Source organism: Amphiprion ocellaris, chromosome 3 (genome assembly GCF_022539595.1).
Source record: "Amphiprion ocellaris isolate individual 3 ecotype Okinawa chromosome 3, ASM2253959v1, whole genome shotgun sequence".
Classification (NCBI taxonomy): Eukaryota; Metazoa; Chordata; class Actinopteri; family Pomacentridae; genus Amphiprion; species Amphiprion ocellaris.
The window spans coordinates 31,102,424-31,121,896 of NC_072768.1; the positions used below are offsets into that span (position 1 = coordinate 31,102,424).

A 19,473-nucleotide genomic window follows, 5' to 3' on the forward strand; every position below is an offset into this window, starting at 1 on the left:
CAAGCAGACCCTCACATACACTATTGACAAAAGTATGGGGACATCCCTCCAAATAATTGAATTCGGGTGTTCCAATCACTTCCATGGCCACAGGTGTATGAAATCAAGCACCTAGGTATGCAGACTGCTTCTACAAACATCCGTGAAAGAATGAGTCACTTTCAGGAGCTCAGTGAATTCAAGTGTGATACCGTGATAGGTTGCCACCTGTACAGTAAGTCCATTCGTGAAATTTCACAGATACTATATATTCCATGGTCAACTGTTAGTGGTATTATAACAAAGTGGAAGCAATTGAGAACAACAGCAACTCAGTCACGAAGTGGTAGGCCACCTAAAATCACAGAGTGGGGTCACCAGATGCTGAGGTAATCAGTGTGCAGAAATGGCCCATTTTTCACAGAGTCATTTCAGGCTTTCAGATTAGCACAACCGTGCATAGAGAGCTTCATGGAATGGGTTTCCTCGGCCAAGTAGCTGCATCCAAGCCTTACATCACCAAGTGCAATGCAAAACATTGGAAGCAGTGGTGTAAAGCACTGGACACAAGAGCAGTGGAGACGAGTTCTCTGGAGTGACGAATCACGCTTCTCTGTCTGGCAATCCTATGGACCAATGTGATTGCCAGGAGAACAGTACTTGCCTGACTGCATTGTGCCAAGTGTGTTTTTCAGGGGTTGGGCTTAGCCCCTTAGTTCCAGTGAAAGGAACTCTTAATGCTTTAGGATACCAAGACATTTTGGACATTGTCACGGTCTCAACTTTGTGAGAACGTTTTGGGGATGGCCCCTTCCTGTTCCAACATGACAGTGCACCAGTGCACAAAGCAAGATCAATATACACTTGGATGAGCAAGTTTGGTGTGGAGGGACTTGACTGGCCTGCACAGAGTCCTGACCTCAACCCGATAGAACACCTTTGGGATGAATCCAACATCAGTGCGTGACCTCACAAATGTGCTTCTGGAAGAATGGTCAAAAATTCTGATAAACACACTCCTAAGCCTTGTGGAAAGCCTTCCCAGAAGAGTTGAGGTTCAGCCGACTCCATATTAAACCCTACAGATTAAGAATCAGATGTCATTAAAGTTCATGTGCGTGTAAAGGCAATGTCCCAGTACTTTTGGCAGTATATAGTGAACTTGTCACACTGGCTTCAGGGAGCAAACAGTGAACATTGTCTTAGTGAATACTTTGTCATCTGGGCTCTGTTGTTTTCTTTCCCATTAAAGTTTGTGGTGTCATGTTGAGATCGCCTTCAGAAATAATGCTTTGGCCTATGATGAGTCTGGGAAGGGATTTAAAAGATCTCGACATTGTTTGTGTAGATTTCAAAGAGAACTGTCTGCCCAAGCAAATTCAGCCCAAGAGCGAACAACTTGCTTCCAGGAAGTCCCCAAGAACCCCTAAATTTCATAACAGCATTTGCAAGCAACTTTGCAACAACTCATGTCAAAGTGCGTCTACAATCTGACAGAGGTTGCACAAACTTGATCTGCGTAGGACGTGTGCCAAGACAAATATTTTGCTGTCTAAAAAGAGCATTTGAGCAAAACTACAGCTTGCCAGTTAACATGCAGACAAAAAGCAGAGATTTTCGAATAATGTTTTGGATGGATGAATTGACGATAGAGTTGTTTGGCCACAGGTACAGCGGACATGTTTTGCACGGACCAAACACCCACATGAATTTATTTCTGCTAAAGCGGGCAATACCAGTTTCTGAGGTCATACTTAGAGAATATTGATGTTTTGATAGAATAAATGATTGAAAAAACATTTTTTGTGTGCCTCAAGTACATCACATTTATCTGTAAGCACAAAAGAAGCAAATGTTAGCTTGCACAAATATGTCTAAAAAGCTACCAATTCCTATGGGATGTCCAGATTTTTTTCACAGCTGTACAAATACTTCAGTAGAATTCAAAATATATTCAAAGATGTTGTTGATCAAATCCTAAAAAAATTGCATTTATAGATGATATATGAATCTCTCTGATTAGTAACTTTCTACAACTGATAAAGATAACCGGTCAGTGAATACGTATATTGAAACACAGTCAAAGAGATGACAGACAACAGCAAACAGAGGGAGATGTAACTGTTCAGGTGTGTCAGTGTGGACAGCAAGCATTCATCTTTCCATGCAGGATCACCATTTACATGTTTAGCTGATGAAGCAAAGTTGCAGTGGGAACCAATGTGAAACAATTTTAACTTCAGCACTTCATGTCTGAAATCTTTTAACTTGCAGGTAAATCCTCCCTTTAATCAGTGGTTTCTAACATTTCCTTGGATTTCCAAATGCACACAGAGAACTATGGGAGGCAGGTAAATAAACCCACAGTAACAGATTTGGTGACAGTGATAAGAAGATGTGAACACAACGTTGGAAGAATATGGTCTTTAAAGTTACAGCACTCTTGTTAGCAAACAGCAGCTCATTTTATTTAGCAGTAAGGGAGAAACATTAGCTTTCATCTGGAATCATGTTTGTGACCACTGACGACTGATATTAATTCTCTTTTAGCTCTATTTTTGGTCTCTGCCAGCCTCTGAGGGGAAAATCTCTCTTTATCTGCAGCAGACTCCACCAGTGTGTCTGCAAACCAGAACAGTTGAGCTAAAGCTCAACAGTGAGCTGAAACTCACTATGTAAATCCAAGAAGAGCTGCAGATTCTCTCCTCAGACATACACTGTCATACTGTTTTCACATTGTCTTTGGTACATTGTTATTTAAATAAAATGCCAATCTAAACCACTTCAGATTTTCCTGTTATGAGTTAAATAATGCATCAAAGCCTAAATTCATGAAAGTGATATGCAGTGTGCCTGTAGTTTAATAATATTCCAAGCCTGTCAGAGGAAAAACACCAGTCAGCATCAATCCTAACAGCAATCAGTCAAGGAAAAGGTCCTCACTGCATGCTTCCCTGTGACCTGCTTTCTCTGTCCCCACTCAGCATTCCAGTCGCTCTGTTTTGGATTGAGCTCTTCCCAGTTCGCAGCCTGGCATCAGGTTATGTAAGACACTGTGTGTTACTCAGTGTTGCATAAGCCTACCAAATGAATGAGAAGCATCATGAATATGTATTTATTTATGCAACACCATCATTTGCATTTGAAATGGAGAGCGTTCAGCTGACGAGCTCATCCACAGCCACTGCAAGACCACATGTGGAGGAAGTGAGCTGAAGTTGAGTCACTGCCGAGTCATCACACTGTTTCAATATCAACAGGATAAATACCATAACAGGCAGAACTAAAACACCACAGCACGAACAGAGGGGTCCACAGAGTTACTCGTAATCAGCATTTACGGGAATATTTCAATTACATTTCCAGCTATGTTAGACACTGGCAAATCTCAACAGTTAATTGTAGTCCCTGTCAGCACCGGCCCACTAACATTAATGATCCTCTGACTTTTCCTCCATCACCATTATCAGGTCAAATCTCTCTCAGCCCAATACTTGTTACAAAATGAATGCCATTCACTTGGGCCTCAGTTCTACTTCGAATTTTGTGCTAAGTAGCAAGCTATTGTTAGCTAATGTACTACTCTAAGATGGTAAACATGATGTCACAGCTGCTTCATGTCAATGTGTCATCATCTTGAGCATGTTAACATGTTATGTGTAATTATGTGTTACGTTAGCAATTAGCTCAAAGCTCTGCTGCACCTCTCAAAGCTGCTAGAATGACTGAAGATTTACAGGAAGACTTAGTTTCTATTTTTTCACAATATTCAGGAAAATTTCAACTTTTTAGTTAAGTTGCAAAACAAAATGCCATAAAGACTCAAATTACAAACCAGTATTAACTACTACCGCTTTTTAGAACACTTATAGTTACTCTGCCAAGAACACAATGGAGTTATGTGACAATCAGCCTTGGTTTATCTGTCGATTTTGGCAGTGATGTGGCTTGCAGCCTGGATCCAAGAATTGGTTAAAAGTTTCTGTATCATTGCAAGGTAGCAACATAGTGTCACTGTAACTATGACTACAAGTGAACACTATGTCAGCTGCTTGCTAACGATCACATGATTGCTAACGATCACATGATTGCAATCCTATTACAAATTGACCACTGCGGACCACAGTTTTTTCAAAGATTTCATCCATTGGAAATCATGCAATGACTGAGCAGCCTTGGCGGAGTACTGCGCTGAGTGCTTTTCTTGTTTCAACCTTTAGTGATCCACACATGGTTGGGATCCTACTACAAATCGACCGCTGCGAACTTAAAGAGATTTATCTGTCGGAAAGGATACAAGGAACAATTGATTAAATTGTGGTGGTGTTTCTGAGTGCCATCAAGTCCCGCCGCCCAATACATATTTAGGTCATTTGGTATCCGTACATAATGTACACATGCATAACACATGCCTGTGCTCAGCGCAAGGTCATTTTGTTTGTGGGCACATCTATTTTAAATGACCACATTCTATGTTGCTGTGATTTCTGATCATCAATAACTAATAAACAAATGCTGCATTTTGAAAAAAAAATGCAGAATTTCTGACGATGCCATCACTGGCATCTCTGAGTGCTTTTCTAGCTGTTTTTGTATTCTCGAGTTTTTGCAGACATTTTGTAAAATAATGGCTGTATTGACAGATTTATTTTTTTTAATATGCTGGGGAAAAAATATATGCTCCACCTTCTCTTCCAACAACTATCTTCTGTATTTTCTGTCTGCTTTTTGATGCAGAGCTTAGAGTAAATGAGAGGTTTCTCAAACTGTTTTCCTGAAAACGCTGAAACTGACCCTTACAGTAAATGACAGAAATGATCTCATATTACCCTTCATATCTGTTCAGTGTATATGTCATCCTGTCTGTGAGTACTCGTTTCCTCTTCTTGTTCATGCATATAAATAGGAAGTACATACTTAACTATATGTAACTGTGTGATTCCCACAATCTCCTCTGTCTGCTCGCAAACCGCTGGAGCCAGTAGGATTGTTTTGGCTAAGGAGGAAACAGCTGAATCACATGACCTGCAGTATTACGTGTGCCTCAGTGAGCCCAGATCTGGGTCAGCCCCTCCTCCTTCCATGTAAACGTAAAGAGACAGATCAATGTAAAAACAGATTTAAAGATGCAAACAGAGAGCTGCTATTGTTCAGTGGACACAAACATCTTCAAAGTGTTCTGAGCTCACGTCCACTCACTGAAGATCTGGAGGTTGAACAGTCCCATTATCACACCCTTCAGCTGCCAGAGGACTGCTCTCCTTTACCAAGTGCAATTTTTATGGATGTAATTTGTTACTTTGCAAAAAAAAAAACAAAACAAAAAAGACCATATTAATAGTCTGGAGCTTTCCAACAAAACAGCGTTTTAGCTCTTTGAATCTGACCCATCCACTTACCTTTAAACAAATTCCACTTTTAATTTCAAATTGCCACAATTTAAAGTAAAAGTTTTGGTAATTGCACCTATTTCCTATTTCATAATATTTCTGTCCAAAAAATATAACGGTACAGCCAGAAGCTTAGTTTAGCACAGAGACTGGAAACAAGGGGAAACAGATATAGCAACACTTAAATGTAGTGCATTCTGCCTACAAACAACTCTAAAGCTTATTTATGAACACTTTGTCTCTCATTTGTGTAGAAAATGTATTATGCATATGTATAAAAGATGACTACTTGACATTTTACATGTGATTATGTGCTGGCTGGGAACAGTAACTTCTTGAAATTTCTAATAATCAAGCCACAACCGATTTTGGCCGACAAACAAACCTGACCGTGAATGAAGCAAATTATCATTTTTACACAGAATTTTTGCATAAAGTGACAAACCAGACATCGTCCTATACAGTATGGCTTATTTAAGCCAATATAAAACTGCTCCAGTGGGGAGTGTTTAGACTAACTTGTGTAGATTTTCTATTGACTGTATATGAAGATGGACAAAACTTCAGTAACATCAACTAGAGATTTCATACAGAGCAGTTTTGAATCTCAGTGTGGTGGCTCCTGTCTCTATCTAACAGTTAATCCCAAAATTAGGAAAGAGGTGGAGCACAGAGGACCTGAGCTGGACCATGCAATAGGTCCTGTGATAACATCCATCTGTCACTCACAGCCACCACACCATTAACTACATAAATCTAGACCCTAATACAATTTCAATGTGTGAGCTATATAAAAAATCACTACTGCATCCATGCCATGAATGGGGAAATTAGCTACAGAGGCCAAAACAACTTTGTGTATCAAGCTGCAAACCTGTTCTTTCCTGTTATAAGTTAAATATTTTAACATGGAGGTTAATTGGTATTGACTCATTTTTGAAGGCAGCCTTTAGTGCACATCTGAAGAATTGCAGCTTTTAGTGCTTCCACATTGGTTTCATTTTTCAGCACTGGAGTTTACAGCTTGAGAGTTTCAGACATACCAGAATAACTCTTTCTTAAAAGCATCTGTATGTTTTAAAGCGTGATACTAGTTTAAGTAAGTGAGAAAAAATGTCTTGTTTGATTCGTGTGAACTAACCTATGAGTAGCAGCAGGCATCATTAACACTGTGTTTGCCTGTTCCAGTCCTTCCCACAACATGAACATGACTCGGATCATTTGTTCTCTGCTATGTTTAGCTGTGTCTATTTTGAAAGCTGTGAGAAGACTGATCCTCCATGAAGAGCGAGTCACTCCCCTCCAACTCCACTTCAAGACTTTTGGAAATGCTTCAACCCTCTTGTGTTCCATTACTATTATCGTGTCATAAAACGTGTGACATTTTCTTGAATTTCACAGTCAGACAATAGTAATGTCAGTACACAGTTGTGAATCGGAGGATAGTGCCAGCTGTGACGGTGCAGAAGGTGAAAGGTATCTGCCATGTTCTGCCTCTGGTCTCGACTCAGCTAGATTAACTATTGTTGTTGGAGACGAACACTTCTCTGAGGAGAGAATGTTGCTTGTTCAGAGCTGTGACTATTTCCAAGCTCTGTATCGCTCTGGAATGAAGGAATGTCAGCAAGAAGAAATCCATCTCAAGTCTCTGCATGCTCGAGGCTTTATTATCGCCTTGGCGGTTTTACGTGGTGAGATGCCCATTCTGGATGGAGACGATATTGTTGAAGCTATTGAATGTGCTGCTTTCTTGCAGGTGACACCACTCAGCAAATATCTTACCAGTCTCATTGATACTGAAAACTGTTTGTTGATGTATCACACTGCTGCAACCTTCGGCCTCATGGATCTTTACCACGCTGCTGCACTGTTCATTCGAGACATGTACGCTGACCTGGAGGCAGATGTCAAGAAAACCTTACCGTTAGAGCTGATCTCTTATGTGGAGTCTTTGACCCCGAGTGTTTTCGTGGCTGTAGGGGCTCACGTGACCTGTGGTGTTGATGAAACTGTTCATGCTGCGTCCAGGACGATCTGCTACCTGGATGAAGCTAGCAATAACTGGAAAGTATTAACAGATCTTCCTCTAGAGGCCAGCACTTCCTTGGCTGGAGTGACTGTTTTAGACAACAAACTTTACATTATTGGAGGAGTTCATGGAGTCCACAAACAGGTTGTGGACTCTTGTTTCTGCTACAGTGTTGAAAGCAAAAGCTGGAGCAGCATTCCCAGTCCCGCTCAGCTGCGCTATAATCTCAGCTTGGTGGGTGTAGATGGTAATCTTTATGCCATTGGAGGAGAGTATGAGCGAACGTTGATGTCATCTGTGGAAACATACAACGTAAAGACCAGGATGTGGACATTTGCTGCTCACTTACCTCGGCCAGCAGCAGGAGCAGCTTGTACCAAAACCATGAGCCGAATATTTGTGTGTTTATGGAGACCAATGGAGACCACAGAGATCTACGAATATGTGCCAGGGAAAGACGAGTGGCGGCTTGTTACCACGCTGATCCGGCACCAGAGTTACGGACACTGCATGGTCGGCCACAGGGACAATCTCTACATCATGAGAAATGGCCCATCTGACGACTTCTTAAGATGCTTGATGGACTGCTATAATCTGAGCTCGGGCCAGTGGTCATCCCTGCCGGGACACTTCGCCAACAGCAAAGGCTCACTGTTTACAGCTGTGGTGAGAGGGGACTCTGTGTTCACGCTCAACAGAAGCATGACTCTAGAATACACAGTTCACAGTAAAAACTGGAAGCCCAGGCGACAGATGAAAGGTTTCCCCAGAAGTGGATCTGTGTGGACATTTCTGCTTCGTCTGCCAGACACTCTCATGATGCAGTAGTGACTTTGTTTGATTTGGGATTCACTGGATAGTCAGCATCTTTTTACAATCAGAAGTGTGGTTTCAGAAGTATTTCCTGTGGTCCTGGCCCCAATTGTTAGGGTTAGAGCAAGTTGTGGTTTGCATATGGGTAAAGTCTCAAACACAAATTGATGGTGAAAATAACTTGGACACAACAGAGGCCACCACTTTCTCTTGTTAAGGGTAAAGTCACAGGTCTTGTTCAGACATGTGATCTGTGTGCATTTGTATATTAATTTTAATGTCAACAAATTCCACGGAAAGACAAAAACCAACAATACAATTGTGCTACTAGAAAAAAATGGGTTGTGTGCCTATAATCTGATTTAGCTTATTTGGTTTTTCCAGAGAGCCCTGCTGCTCTGCAGAAGCACATTAGTGAGCCACATGGCATATCTTTACAAAAATATGGGCACTGTAGTATATTTAGAAACACTTCCACAGACTCATAACAGTGATGAGTTTCACCATCTCTGAAGAATAATTCCTGTCAGGCAAAAGTATTTGCACATGCCCAGATAGATACACACATGGTTACACTGCTTCAATAGCTTCTTGTGCTATTTGTCTCATACTGTTGACTCTGGACGTAAGTTATTTGAAAAAGGCCTAATGTCTCATACATGGTCTGCTCAATACAATGAATAGGGATGTATGGACAAGACAAAACTGTTGGATGTGATGGATTCATAGCTTAATGAATCAATCAATTCATTAAGCAGTTAATTTCACAGTCTGCAGTTTTTGAATCTTCCTTTCCTCACTGGCTGCAGCAGTTGTGCTGTTTTTTGCCTTTATCATATTTTAAACTCCTTTTATTAGTTTAGGTTTATAATTTGTTTTTCTCCTGAGAAATATATAAAGTTGGCTACACTTATCTGTAGCTCTGTGTACAATATGAGAGTCAGCCTGCCTATACAAATTATGTTTTTACGTTATTACTCCACTAAGGAACGGGGCAGAATTATGTGACAATCGATGTTGGTTTGTCTGTCTGTCTGTTAGCAACATTACTCAGAAACAGACTAACGGATTTACATGAAATTTTCAGGGAAGGTCAGAAATGACACAAGGACCAATTGATTAGATTTTGGCAGTGATGCAGCTTATAGTCTGGATCCAAGATTTCTGTATCATTGATAATGACACAGAGTCACTGTAACTATGACTACAAGTGAACACTATGTCAACTACCTGCTGATGGTTACATGATTGTGATCCTACTACAAATCGACCTCTGCGGACTCATCAGGACTTATCCATCGGAAATGATACAAGAAATGAGCATCCTTGGTGGAGTACTGCGGTCTCTGAGAGGCAGTGTTTATTTTTTACTTGCTCTCAGACTGTTTTTTACCATCAGGACTGCAACTAAAGGAATGACACAAAAGCTGTGGTTTTTGAACAGAATACACAGCTGAAATTATAATCAGATGTAGTCATGCCCTAGTAATTTTGGAGAAATATCGATAAGCCTGTTGACTTACTGGTTCAGTCAGCTTTCTGCCCTGCTAGGCTGCAGCAGTCTTAATTTAGTCTGTATTATATGTAAAACCTTGACATTATCTAATTTTATCGTACCTTTCCTTTCATTTGTAAATGAAGTCACTGTGGTGCCAGTAGACTTGTTCATGATTGGACATCTGGTGCCAACTCTGCCTTTTTCATTTCAGAAACCTTTGGTTGACTTACCAACTTGATAAAAAGCTTTGTGAGACTGTTTATTTCAACAATAGTTGTTAGTTTAAATGAAGCCAGATAACGAAAAGATAGCCTGGGTATGTTAAACTTGCTTTGTAAAACAGGTCCCTGACATGTGAGTTAAATGTTGGATACATGCTTATTCCAGAAAGATTTTTGTATCTTCTATCATGCCCAATAGCTTTTCAAAAAGTAAAAAACACAACAAAAACATCATTTAGCAAAATTAGCAAGTCTTTCTTTTGTTGTTGTTTGTTTGTTGTTTTTTTTTTGCCTTAAATGTTGTTTTCGCTTGATGCTGGTTAAGTTGAGAAATAGATTATGCTTTTGGTTAAAATCCATTGTGAAGTATTTGGCTAGTTAGGAGTGAGATCAGATTTCTATTTCCAGTAATTATGACCGTAGCATCACATTTTCAGAATTCTGGCATTAATTTGGTGCTAAAGTGTTGTTCTCTGTGGCATCCCTGCCACAAATAAATGTTTTTAGAAAACCAGCTTTGTTCCCGTAAATGCACCATACCCAGTGTGTCACAAGAACTAGAGGAAAGTCATTGCTATTAGTCCAGGTGGTTGCTGGAAAATAAACTGTGGTGTCCATATTCTTTTAAATAAGATATCATGTAATCCAGTGTCTCCCTGAAGTGTTTTAATAGCTTTCAGACGCCACAGATTAAAAAAATAAGAAAAAAAAAGCTAAACCAGATTTTTGATAAACAGATGATGTATATCAGTGGGATCAATCTGATGTTGGTTTTGATCTTTGAATGGGGTTTGTTAATAATAGAAAAATGCAGAAATCCCCAAAGTTGTCCTTAAAAGTTACTGCCGCCACCCCTCCCGTATTATCTTCTTACAGGACTCCTCTCATCAGTAGTCTGTACTCATATTTTATGCTGCTCTAAGTTACTGGTTGACCACAAAGCTAAAAAAAAGCAACAATACACTACAGCAAAACAAAATTCCTTAAAAAGTTCAAAATCCTGCTAAATCCTACAGCTAGCACTTAGTTAGCTTAATTTAACTTTACAATAAAGCTGTAATTTTATATATTATGTCTAAGTAATCAGGAAATGAACATTAATTAGGGTGAATTTTCGAGGAAAACTGAGTTGTAGAGATGTATGACTGCGGGCCTTCACCATCATCAGGATGTGTAGAATAAATGTTTTTATAATGCAGTCAGTGTGTCTGTGCCTGCTGCTGGCTCCATGTGAAGTCCAGTGTTCATCCTCACACAGAGCTTCTGTTTCCTGCAGCAGCCTCTGTTTCCTGTTGGCACTGATGATGATGACGATGATGGAGGTTAACGGCAGGCAGAGCCAGGCACCACGGTCAGCCGGGCCAGGCGCCAGCAGCAGGCAGCGATGCTAAATCTGACTGAGAATAAAGAGCGAGTGCGGGGTCAGGCCAGGACACAGCGGCCTCCATAACCCCCAGCCTCAGTCTGGGAGAGAAGCCAGGAACCAGAGCTCTGAGTCGGTGACGGATGAACGTCAGTCTACTAAACATTAATCACGTTATCAGTGTTTGACCACATGGTGGGTTAGTGTGCTGTCTGCTTTGCTGCGCTGCAAAGTCTCGGATCACTTTCAAATGATACACATTTTTCAACAAAAACTAACCGAGAACAAAATGGCTACTGTCCTTCTTTTTATTATCTCTGTCTTTTTCCCCAGTATTGGAAGAACTAAATAACATTTCTCAAGTGCAGTATTTCATTTAAAAGTAATTTTAGTGTATGTATGGGTTTGATTTCATGCTACATTCATATTTCAGTTCACTAGTGTACATTTAGGACTTTTTGACAACCTTAGCTACTACATTTTGCGGATGATGCAAAGTAACAAGTTACTATTTGATCAAATTATCATGTATTAATATAAACTGAGCCTCCAGCGGTATGTAACATGTATAAAAACACCCCACCTTCACCAGCTGTAGCACAGACTAAAGTCATTCTCACACCAACAGTTGTAACACAAAATACACTAGGAAAGCACTCAGAGAGCGCAGTACTCCACGAAGTCTGTTCATTCATTGTCAGAAATGCAGCATTTTTTAAAAATAGCTTAGTTATCCATGATCAGAAATCACAGCAACATAGAATGCGGCCATTTAATATAGATATACCCACAAACAAAATGACCTTGCGCTGAGCAAAGGCATGTGTTTTGCATGTGTACGTTAAGTACAGATACAGAATCACGTGACCTAAATATGTAGCGGGTGGCAGGAATTGATGGGACTCAGAAACACCCCCACAGTTTAATCAATTGTTCCTTGTATCCTTTTCGACGGATAAGTCCCGATAAGTCTGTAGCGGGTCGATTTTGTGGTGGGATCACAATCGTGATCATCAGCAGGCAGCTGACATAGTGTTCATTTGTTGTCATAGTTACAGTGACACCATGCCGCTATCTCGCAGTGACACAGAAATCCCACGATCGTGATCGTATATCCGGGTTCAGCCCTAATGTTATTTTCTATCTACTGAGCCTGTGCCATTTGGAGGGAAGTGAAATACAGTATATCTTGTCACTGGAAGTAGTTTGCACTGTTCAAACATAAAAACGTTACCTTACTTCAGGTATTTGTTTCAAAAGCTTTATTTTATGAAAAACCGAGATTTGGAAATTTGTGTTTCTTGTGCCTTAACTTGTCATTTTGTAAAGATGTTATTTATTTTTGCTATTTTTTTAATTTTACTATTTGGAAATACCAGAATTTGCACGTTATGTTACATTTTTGTCTGTCTGATCACATCATTTCTAAAAAAATAAATCGGACATTATAATCAAACAGTTACTCAGTACTTGAGTAGTCTTTTCACCAAATACTTTTTACTCTTACTTGAGTAATTTTTTGGATGACTACTTTTTCCTTCTACTTGATTGATATTATTTTGAAGTAACGTTACTCTTACGTGAGTGCAATTTTTGGCTACTCTACCCACTTTTGCCAAAATGTAATCAGTTGGTCCTTGTGTCATTTCTGACCTTCCCTGAAACGTTCATCCAAATCCATTTTTGAGTAATGTTGTTAACAGACAAACAAACAGACAAACCAACACCAATCATTACATAACTCTGCCACGTTCCTTGGTGGAGTAAAAATAATTTGAAAATATCCATTCTGTATAATAAGAATTTTGGACATTTTAAGTGTGCTTTGATGCTAATACTTCAACAAAGTAAAACTCTAAATGCACTATTTTCACTTGTGATATGTCATCTCAATCATCCAGGTCATGGTCCCTGTAGGAGCTTCAGTTAAAAGCAACTGGACTTGTCTTTTAGGTTCTTGAAGACATTTCATCTCTCATCCAAGCAATTTCAGAGGGCTGATAGTCATCCATGCTGTTGAGGAGAATCTGGAGGTTCAAGTTGTGATCTTCTTCCACAAAGGGATAGTGAAGCTTGGACACTGGTTAACCAAATGCACTGAAGTTAAAGGAGACTATGTTGAAAAGAAAAGCATAAACAGCAAGATCAGTTCTTGCATTATTTTTTGGATGTAACTCTCAGGTCTTTCTGTATCGTTTGTTTCATTCCTCTGAATTACAGTCATTAGGTTGATGTGAACAGTTAATACCACTCATACAATGAATGTCAGTCTTAATATAATAATTATGATACATCAGTACCAGCCATCCACATCTTTAACTTCACATCAGATGGTTAGGGTTAGGTAGTGTCTTTCCTCAGAACAGACAGTGCGAGTTATGTTTTTAGATGGAACTTTCCAAGTGAACTGAAATGGCTATAAAAAACGTGAAGATGAGCTCTGTGATGGAAAACACCACGATGGCCTGGAAACAGGCCAGCATGTGTTTGTTTTCACTGCCTGCTGAGGTCATTGAGGTGGCGCACGGTGTATGATCCCTATGTTTACATGCATGCGTGTTGTTATCCAACCAGCTCTGCAGAGGAACTAGGTCAGGCTCAAAACAGCCTTTACACACATGCACATGTGACACACTGGTGGTTTGAAGTGTTGATGTCATTGTTGGTGTGGTGGACCTGACACCTCTGAAATTCAGTTGAACTCAAACGCTCACTGTGGCCTAATTACTCGGAAACATGGTTTAATTTACCTGTGACCTCCCTTAATCTGTCCAGTAACCTCTTTTGTTTCTGTCTCATTTTTCCTCATTGTGTGCTCTTTGTTCACTACCATATAAAGTCCTGAACCTCCATGGAAACAGAGCAACCCTGGCATAGATATACAGATAAATGACATAAATCATAACATAAGGAAAAACAAATGTTGAATTTTGTGGATTATTTTATGTTTTAAAATAGAAAGAAACTAGTATGTAGACTACAAATGTACCCACAGGTGTTAACAATACTAGAGAAAAATGCAACCTCTACATACTACAGATATATTATATGTTATTTACAATATCTGTAGATTAAAGAGATTTGCTTCTCATTATATATATATATATATATATATATATATATATATATATATAAAAATAAATAATGAGAAGCAAATCTCATTTTTTATATATATATATATATATATATATATATATATATATAAAAATGAGATTTGCTTCTCATATATGTAATTAATTAATCGCAATAATTGCAGTTTTGTCAAATAGCAATATTTGACACAAGTGAAGTTTTACAATTCAAATAAAGTTGTGGTTGACAGTTGAATCAATGAATAGACATATATCTGTTTATAATTTAAAATTTATTTTTTTAAAAAAGGAAAATGGGACATATAGGAAAAAGTGATTTTGATGACTTAAAGCCTGAATTTAGTTGTTTTTTCCACTGTATGGCACATAAAATCAGCATAAGTAGTTCAAGGAGCTTCAGAAAGTTGAAAATCCACAGATTTATTCTGTTTTCATCTTTTCTGGGTCTGATAAATGGTGTAAGTTTGATGGTTCTTTTTATAGGAATATCAATTTTTATTTATGTAATTTTTTTATAAACAAAAAGTTTTTAATTAAGTTATTAGAAGAGATATTTTTGTTGTTTAGGTTATTCCTCCTCCAGGTGGTGATGTTCAGTTTTTTTTTTTAAAAAAAAAGCCATTTTGGGAAATATAATCACATTAACACTACCATTCACAAGTTTGGGGTCACTTAGAAATGTCCTCATTTTTGAAAGAAAAGCAGTTTTTTTTCAAATAACATTAAACTAATCAGAAATACAGTCTAGACATTGTTAATGTGGTAAATGACTATTCTAGCTGGTAACGGCTGATTTGTAAAGGAATATCTACCAAGGAGTACAGAGGCCCATTTCTAGCAACCATCACTCCTGTGTTCTAATGCTACAATTGTGTTAGCTAATGGTGTTGAAAGGCTAAACGATGATTGGAAAACCCTTGTGCAATTATGTTAACACATGAATAAAACTGAGTTTTCAAGGAAAACAGGAAATTGCCTGGGTGATCTCAAATTTTTTGAACAGTAGTGTACATACTACCACTATCATATAAATAAGGTGAAATTAATAGCTACTCGGAGTGAGCGAAATCAGTCCGATAGCAGATGTAATGGAACGTGTTCAGGAGTTATAAATGAAGTCCTCTTACGTTTCAGTTTTCATGCTTCATATAAATTTCAGCCTTGTCTGCCTTTTTAGAAAATAAAGACCTCAGCCCTGATGGTGACAGGTGTCCCCTCCTTTGTGTCCCTTTGTTGTAAATGAGACCCCCACACACCCACCCATACACACACCCACACACCCATCCACCCCGTCTGTATAAGGAGACAATGATGTGCGGCCATCATGAATATTGAATGTATGAATATATTTTAAACAGCTGAGCTTTTATGTCTGCTTCCCTTAAACCAGTCTCTGTTGTCATCCATTTAGTGTGTGTGTGTGTGTGTGTGTGTGTGTGTGTGTGTGTGTGTGTGTGTGTGTGTGTGTGTGTGTGTGTGTGTGTGTGTGTGTGTGTGTGTGTGTGTGTGTGTGTGTGGAGCAGGGGGGCGTGGTTAAAGACATTCCTCACCATGCTGAAGACAGCTGATCTTTGACCTCTTAACTCGCCTCAATATGTTTTTCCACATTGAGTTGTTATTAGCATTATTAACTTCGTATCATCCAGGAGGCTGCCGGTCGTTCATCATCTCTGTTAAACTGCTGAAATAAATGAGGATGATTTACAGAGACATGGCTCGCATTTATCACAGTTATCACAGGGTGTCTGGTCAGTCACAGTTTATGTTTCTTTGTTCCTTCAGGCATCTCTTCTTTCTCTACAAACTTAGGTTAGCAAGCAGCTAATTAGTGTATAATCAAATCCATAAATTCAACACTTACAGACTCTGTCATTGTTGAGAGACACAGTTATGGAAAGTTTTTTTTCTCTATCAAATAGGTGGGCTAGCGGTTTCCCCTTATTTCTGGTCTTTATGCTAAGCTAGGCTAAACACACTCCTCATCTGTCTCTGTACTGGATGCCAAGAAAGGCACTTTTACAACAGTGAGGGTATTTATGAGCCTTCTTTAAGAACAAAGTGTATATTACATGTCTGCTCATTCATCTAAAGGACCAGATTTTTTAAAAATGGCAGAAGTGTGAAGCTTTTACAGCTGCCAAAGTATCCCCCAAGTCTGATATTTTCAAATAATCAAGATTCATTCATACGAAATTATAATTAAACTGCCTTCTCAATTGCGTTTTGTTCCATGTGGCACCAAAATTTTTCAGCTGAAATTTCATTTTCCCTTACTGTTTGGTTAGGTTTAAGGACCAAATTTACTTGATTAGGCTGAGAAAAATAACATGATTTAGGCTGAAATATGACTCTTTCACAACATGTGATATTATATACTAATGCTGATTGGTTATTGAAAAGCTGGAAAGCAATACAATTAATGACAATAATGTGTTGATCAGAAATGGATTTGTGTTACATCCCAAACAAACATCATCCTGAAGAAAAGGCATTTTATTAAAAACATAAGTGAGAAAGCAGGTCAGTTGTATAGAAAAGCAATTTTTGGGGACAGGTCTGGTTTATACTGCACACCTGTGATATCTTGCACACAGTCTATATGGTGTTTTAAATACTAAATTGAAACATTCCTTCTACAGTACTTCTGTGGGTTCCAAAAATCTGTCCTGTCTTCATGTAAAACTATAAATAGTAAGAAGTTTGATGATTTAGAATCATTTAAAAACATAAGGGGTTCTGACATGGAAACTATAGAAGAAATATTTCAGATTCAGACCTATCTCTGTGTCAGGAATCCAACTACAGCACATTCATGCCAATAATAATTCCCGTGTAAAAAAGATCAGATTCCCTTGAGTTGTATTCTTCCGTTGATACAGGTGAAAAATGCAAATAGATGGATTTGACCGACTCATCTGCAGCCAAAACAAGGCTGAGCCCAAACACACCTCAAAACTTTGACTTGAAGACCAAGGCGAGATGACTGTCACTGACTTTCCTCCACTGTCACATGACCTCAACCCCACTGAACATTTAGGAGCGCTTGAAGATGGAGAAAGACAAACATTCAGGCATGGCAAGATGCTTTTTCAAACATTTTCACATTCTGCTGTGAGAACATTATCAGAATTGTCAGGACTGAACAAACTGCTGGAGTTTATGCACCTCCAGTGCTGCTGTTACTAAAGGAAAAAGGGGCAAAAAAAAATACTAAGATATTCTGAAAATTATATATATTTTCCTGAGTGAACTGCCAGGCAGGAGGCCTAGAGGAAGACCAAAGCGGATGTTTATGGATGTAGTGAAAGAGGACATGAAGTTAGTTGGTGTGAGAGAATAGGATGCAGAGGATAAAGTTGGATGGAAGCAGAGGATTCAATATGGTGACCCCTGAATAGAAAAGCTACATATTTTCCTGAGAATCGAGATTTCGCTCAGATTTCTTAGCCAGTATATTGTATTAAATTCAAAACAAATGGAAAATAGAAGCATCTTCACTGGTTCTCTCAGGTTTTTGGAACCCATTGCAGCAGGAGAAAAATATAAAAGAAAAACAGCCAGCAAAATGAGTAAATAATGTGAAAGTCTGTGTAATAAAAAAAAAAAAAAGTCAAATCTGAAAAACCCCAGTTCATATTGTCCTGGGCGCCTCATAAAATCAACAGACCCCAAGAGAACAGATGGATGCTTCAGTGTTGACTGACAACCAGACGACGACATTTTGTTGTTGTGCACTCAGTCGGATAACAACAACCCCTTCTCCTCCCTATTCTCCTCAGAGGTCAAAGGCCGAAGGGTGTATGTGGTCATCTGGAGAAGCTAGACTGACTGCATGTCACTTACACCCACATCATACATTAATTTGTTCTAGCACATGTAATATGTGAAGAGATTCACATTTATTATTTAGTATTATATCCCATTTTTCCCCACTATGTCAGTTGTCACTCTCTCATTTGCTCATCATTTCTCTTTTTCTGGAATTTGAATGTCATTTGTAAAGGATGTAATGTTATGTATGAGTGTGTTATTTCTCTAAATATCATCCATACAGATTTTCTTCACTGGCAAGGCAAGGCAAATTCATTTGTATAGCACCCTTCATGTCCAAGCCAATTCAAAGTGCTTGACATAAAACATTACGGGCATTACAGTGAGGTGCAGATAAAACATTAAAAAGTACACAAGACATTGCAAAAATCATAATAAAATCATGTACAGTCACTAAATTGAATTAAGATGATTAAAAGCAAGCAACAGTCTAGATAAGTTAAAAGATAATGCTCTGGGGCTGTTTCTCTTCCTCCGGTCCTGGTGCCGTGCCGCTATCTCGCAATGATATGGAAATCCTAAACAAATCCATGGATCCAGACTATAAGCAGCATCACTGCCAAAATCTAATGAGATGGTCCTTGAGTCGTTTTTGACCTACCCTGAAAATTTCATCCAAATCCGTTATTCCGTTATTGAGTAATGTTGCTAACAGAAAGGCAAACATACGCCAACCGTCATGTAGCTCCGCCGCGTTCCTTGGCGAAGTAATAATAACTCTTTGAATAACAGGAGGAAGAAGGTCTAGCTAAGACCAACTATTGTAAAAAAAAAAAAGGAAAAAAGATTAATCTACATTTATTGAATAGTTTGTACAATACCAGTTAAAAGCTTGAACCTTCTTATTCAATGGTTTTATTTATTTTAATCATTTTCTATGTTGTAGATTAATACTGAAGGCATTAGCACTATGAAAGAACACATATGGAATTATGTAGTAAACAAAAAAATGTGAAATAAGTCAAAACATGTTTTATAATTTAGATTCTTCAAAATAGCCACCCTTTGCTTTGATGAAAGCTTTGCCAACCCTTGGCCTTCTCTTAATCAACTTCATGAGGTAGTCACCTGAAAGGGTTTTCTAACAGTCTTGAAGGAGTTCCCAGAGATGCTGAGCACTTGTTGGCCCTTTTGCCTTCACTCTGCAGTCCATCTCATCCCAAACCATCTGGATTGGGTTTAGGTCAGGTGACTGTGGAGGCCAGGTCATCTGACGCAGCACTCCATCACTCTGCTTCTTGGTCAAATAGCCCTTAT

General features: G+C 38.8%; 1 protein-coding gene across 1 annotated transcript; it reads left to right on the top strand.

Annotated features, from left to right (window-relative positions):
- The first annotated feature begins 6,651 nt into the window (after positions 1–6,651).
- On the top strand, positions 6,652–13,023 carry kbtbd13b (kelch repeat and BTB domain containing 13b). Its single transcript, XM_023267961.3, has one exon. The coding sequence runs from the start codon at positions 6,784–6,786 to the stop codon at positions 8,224–8,226; it is 1,443 nt and encodes a 480-aa protein (XP_023123729.1). The 5' UTR covers positions 6,652–6,783; the 3' UTR covers positions 8,227–13,023.
- The last annotated feature ends 6,450 nt before the right edge of the window (positions 13,024–19,473 follow it).

Excerpts from the sequence above, each read along its gene's own strand:
- kbtbd13b (XM_023267961.3), top strand. The coding sequence starts at position 6,784 with ATGTCAGTACACAGTTGTGAATCGGAGGATAGTGCCAGCTGTGACGGT.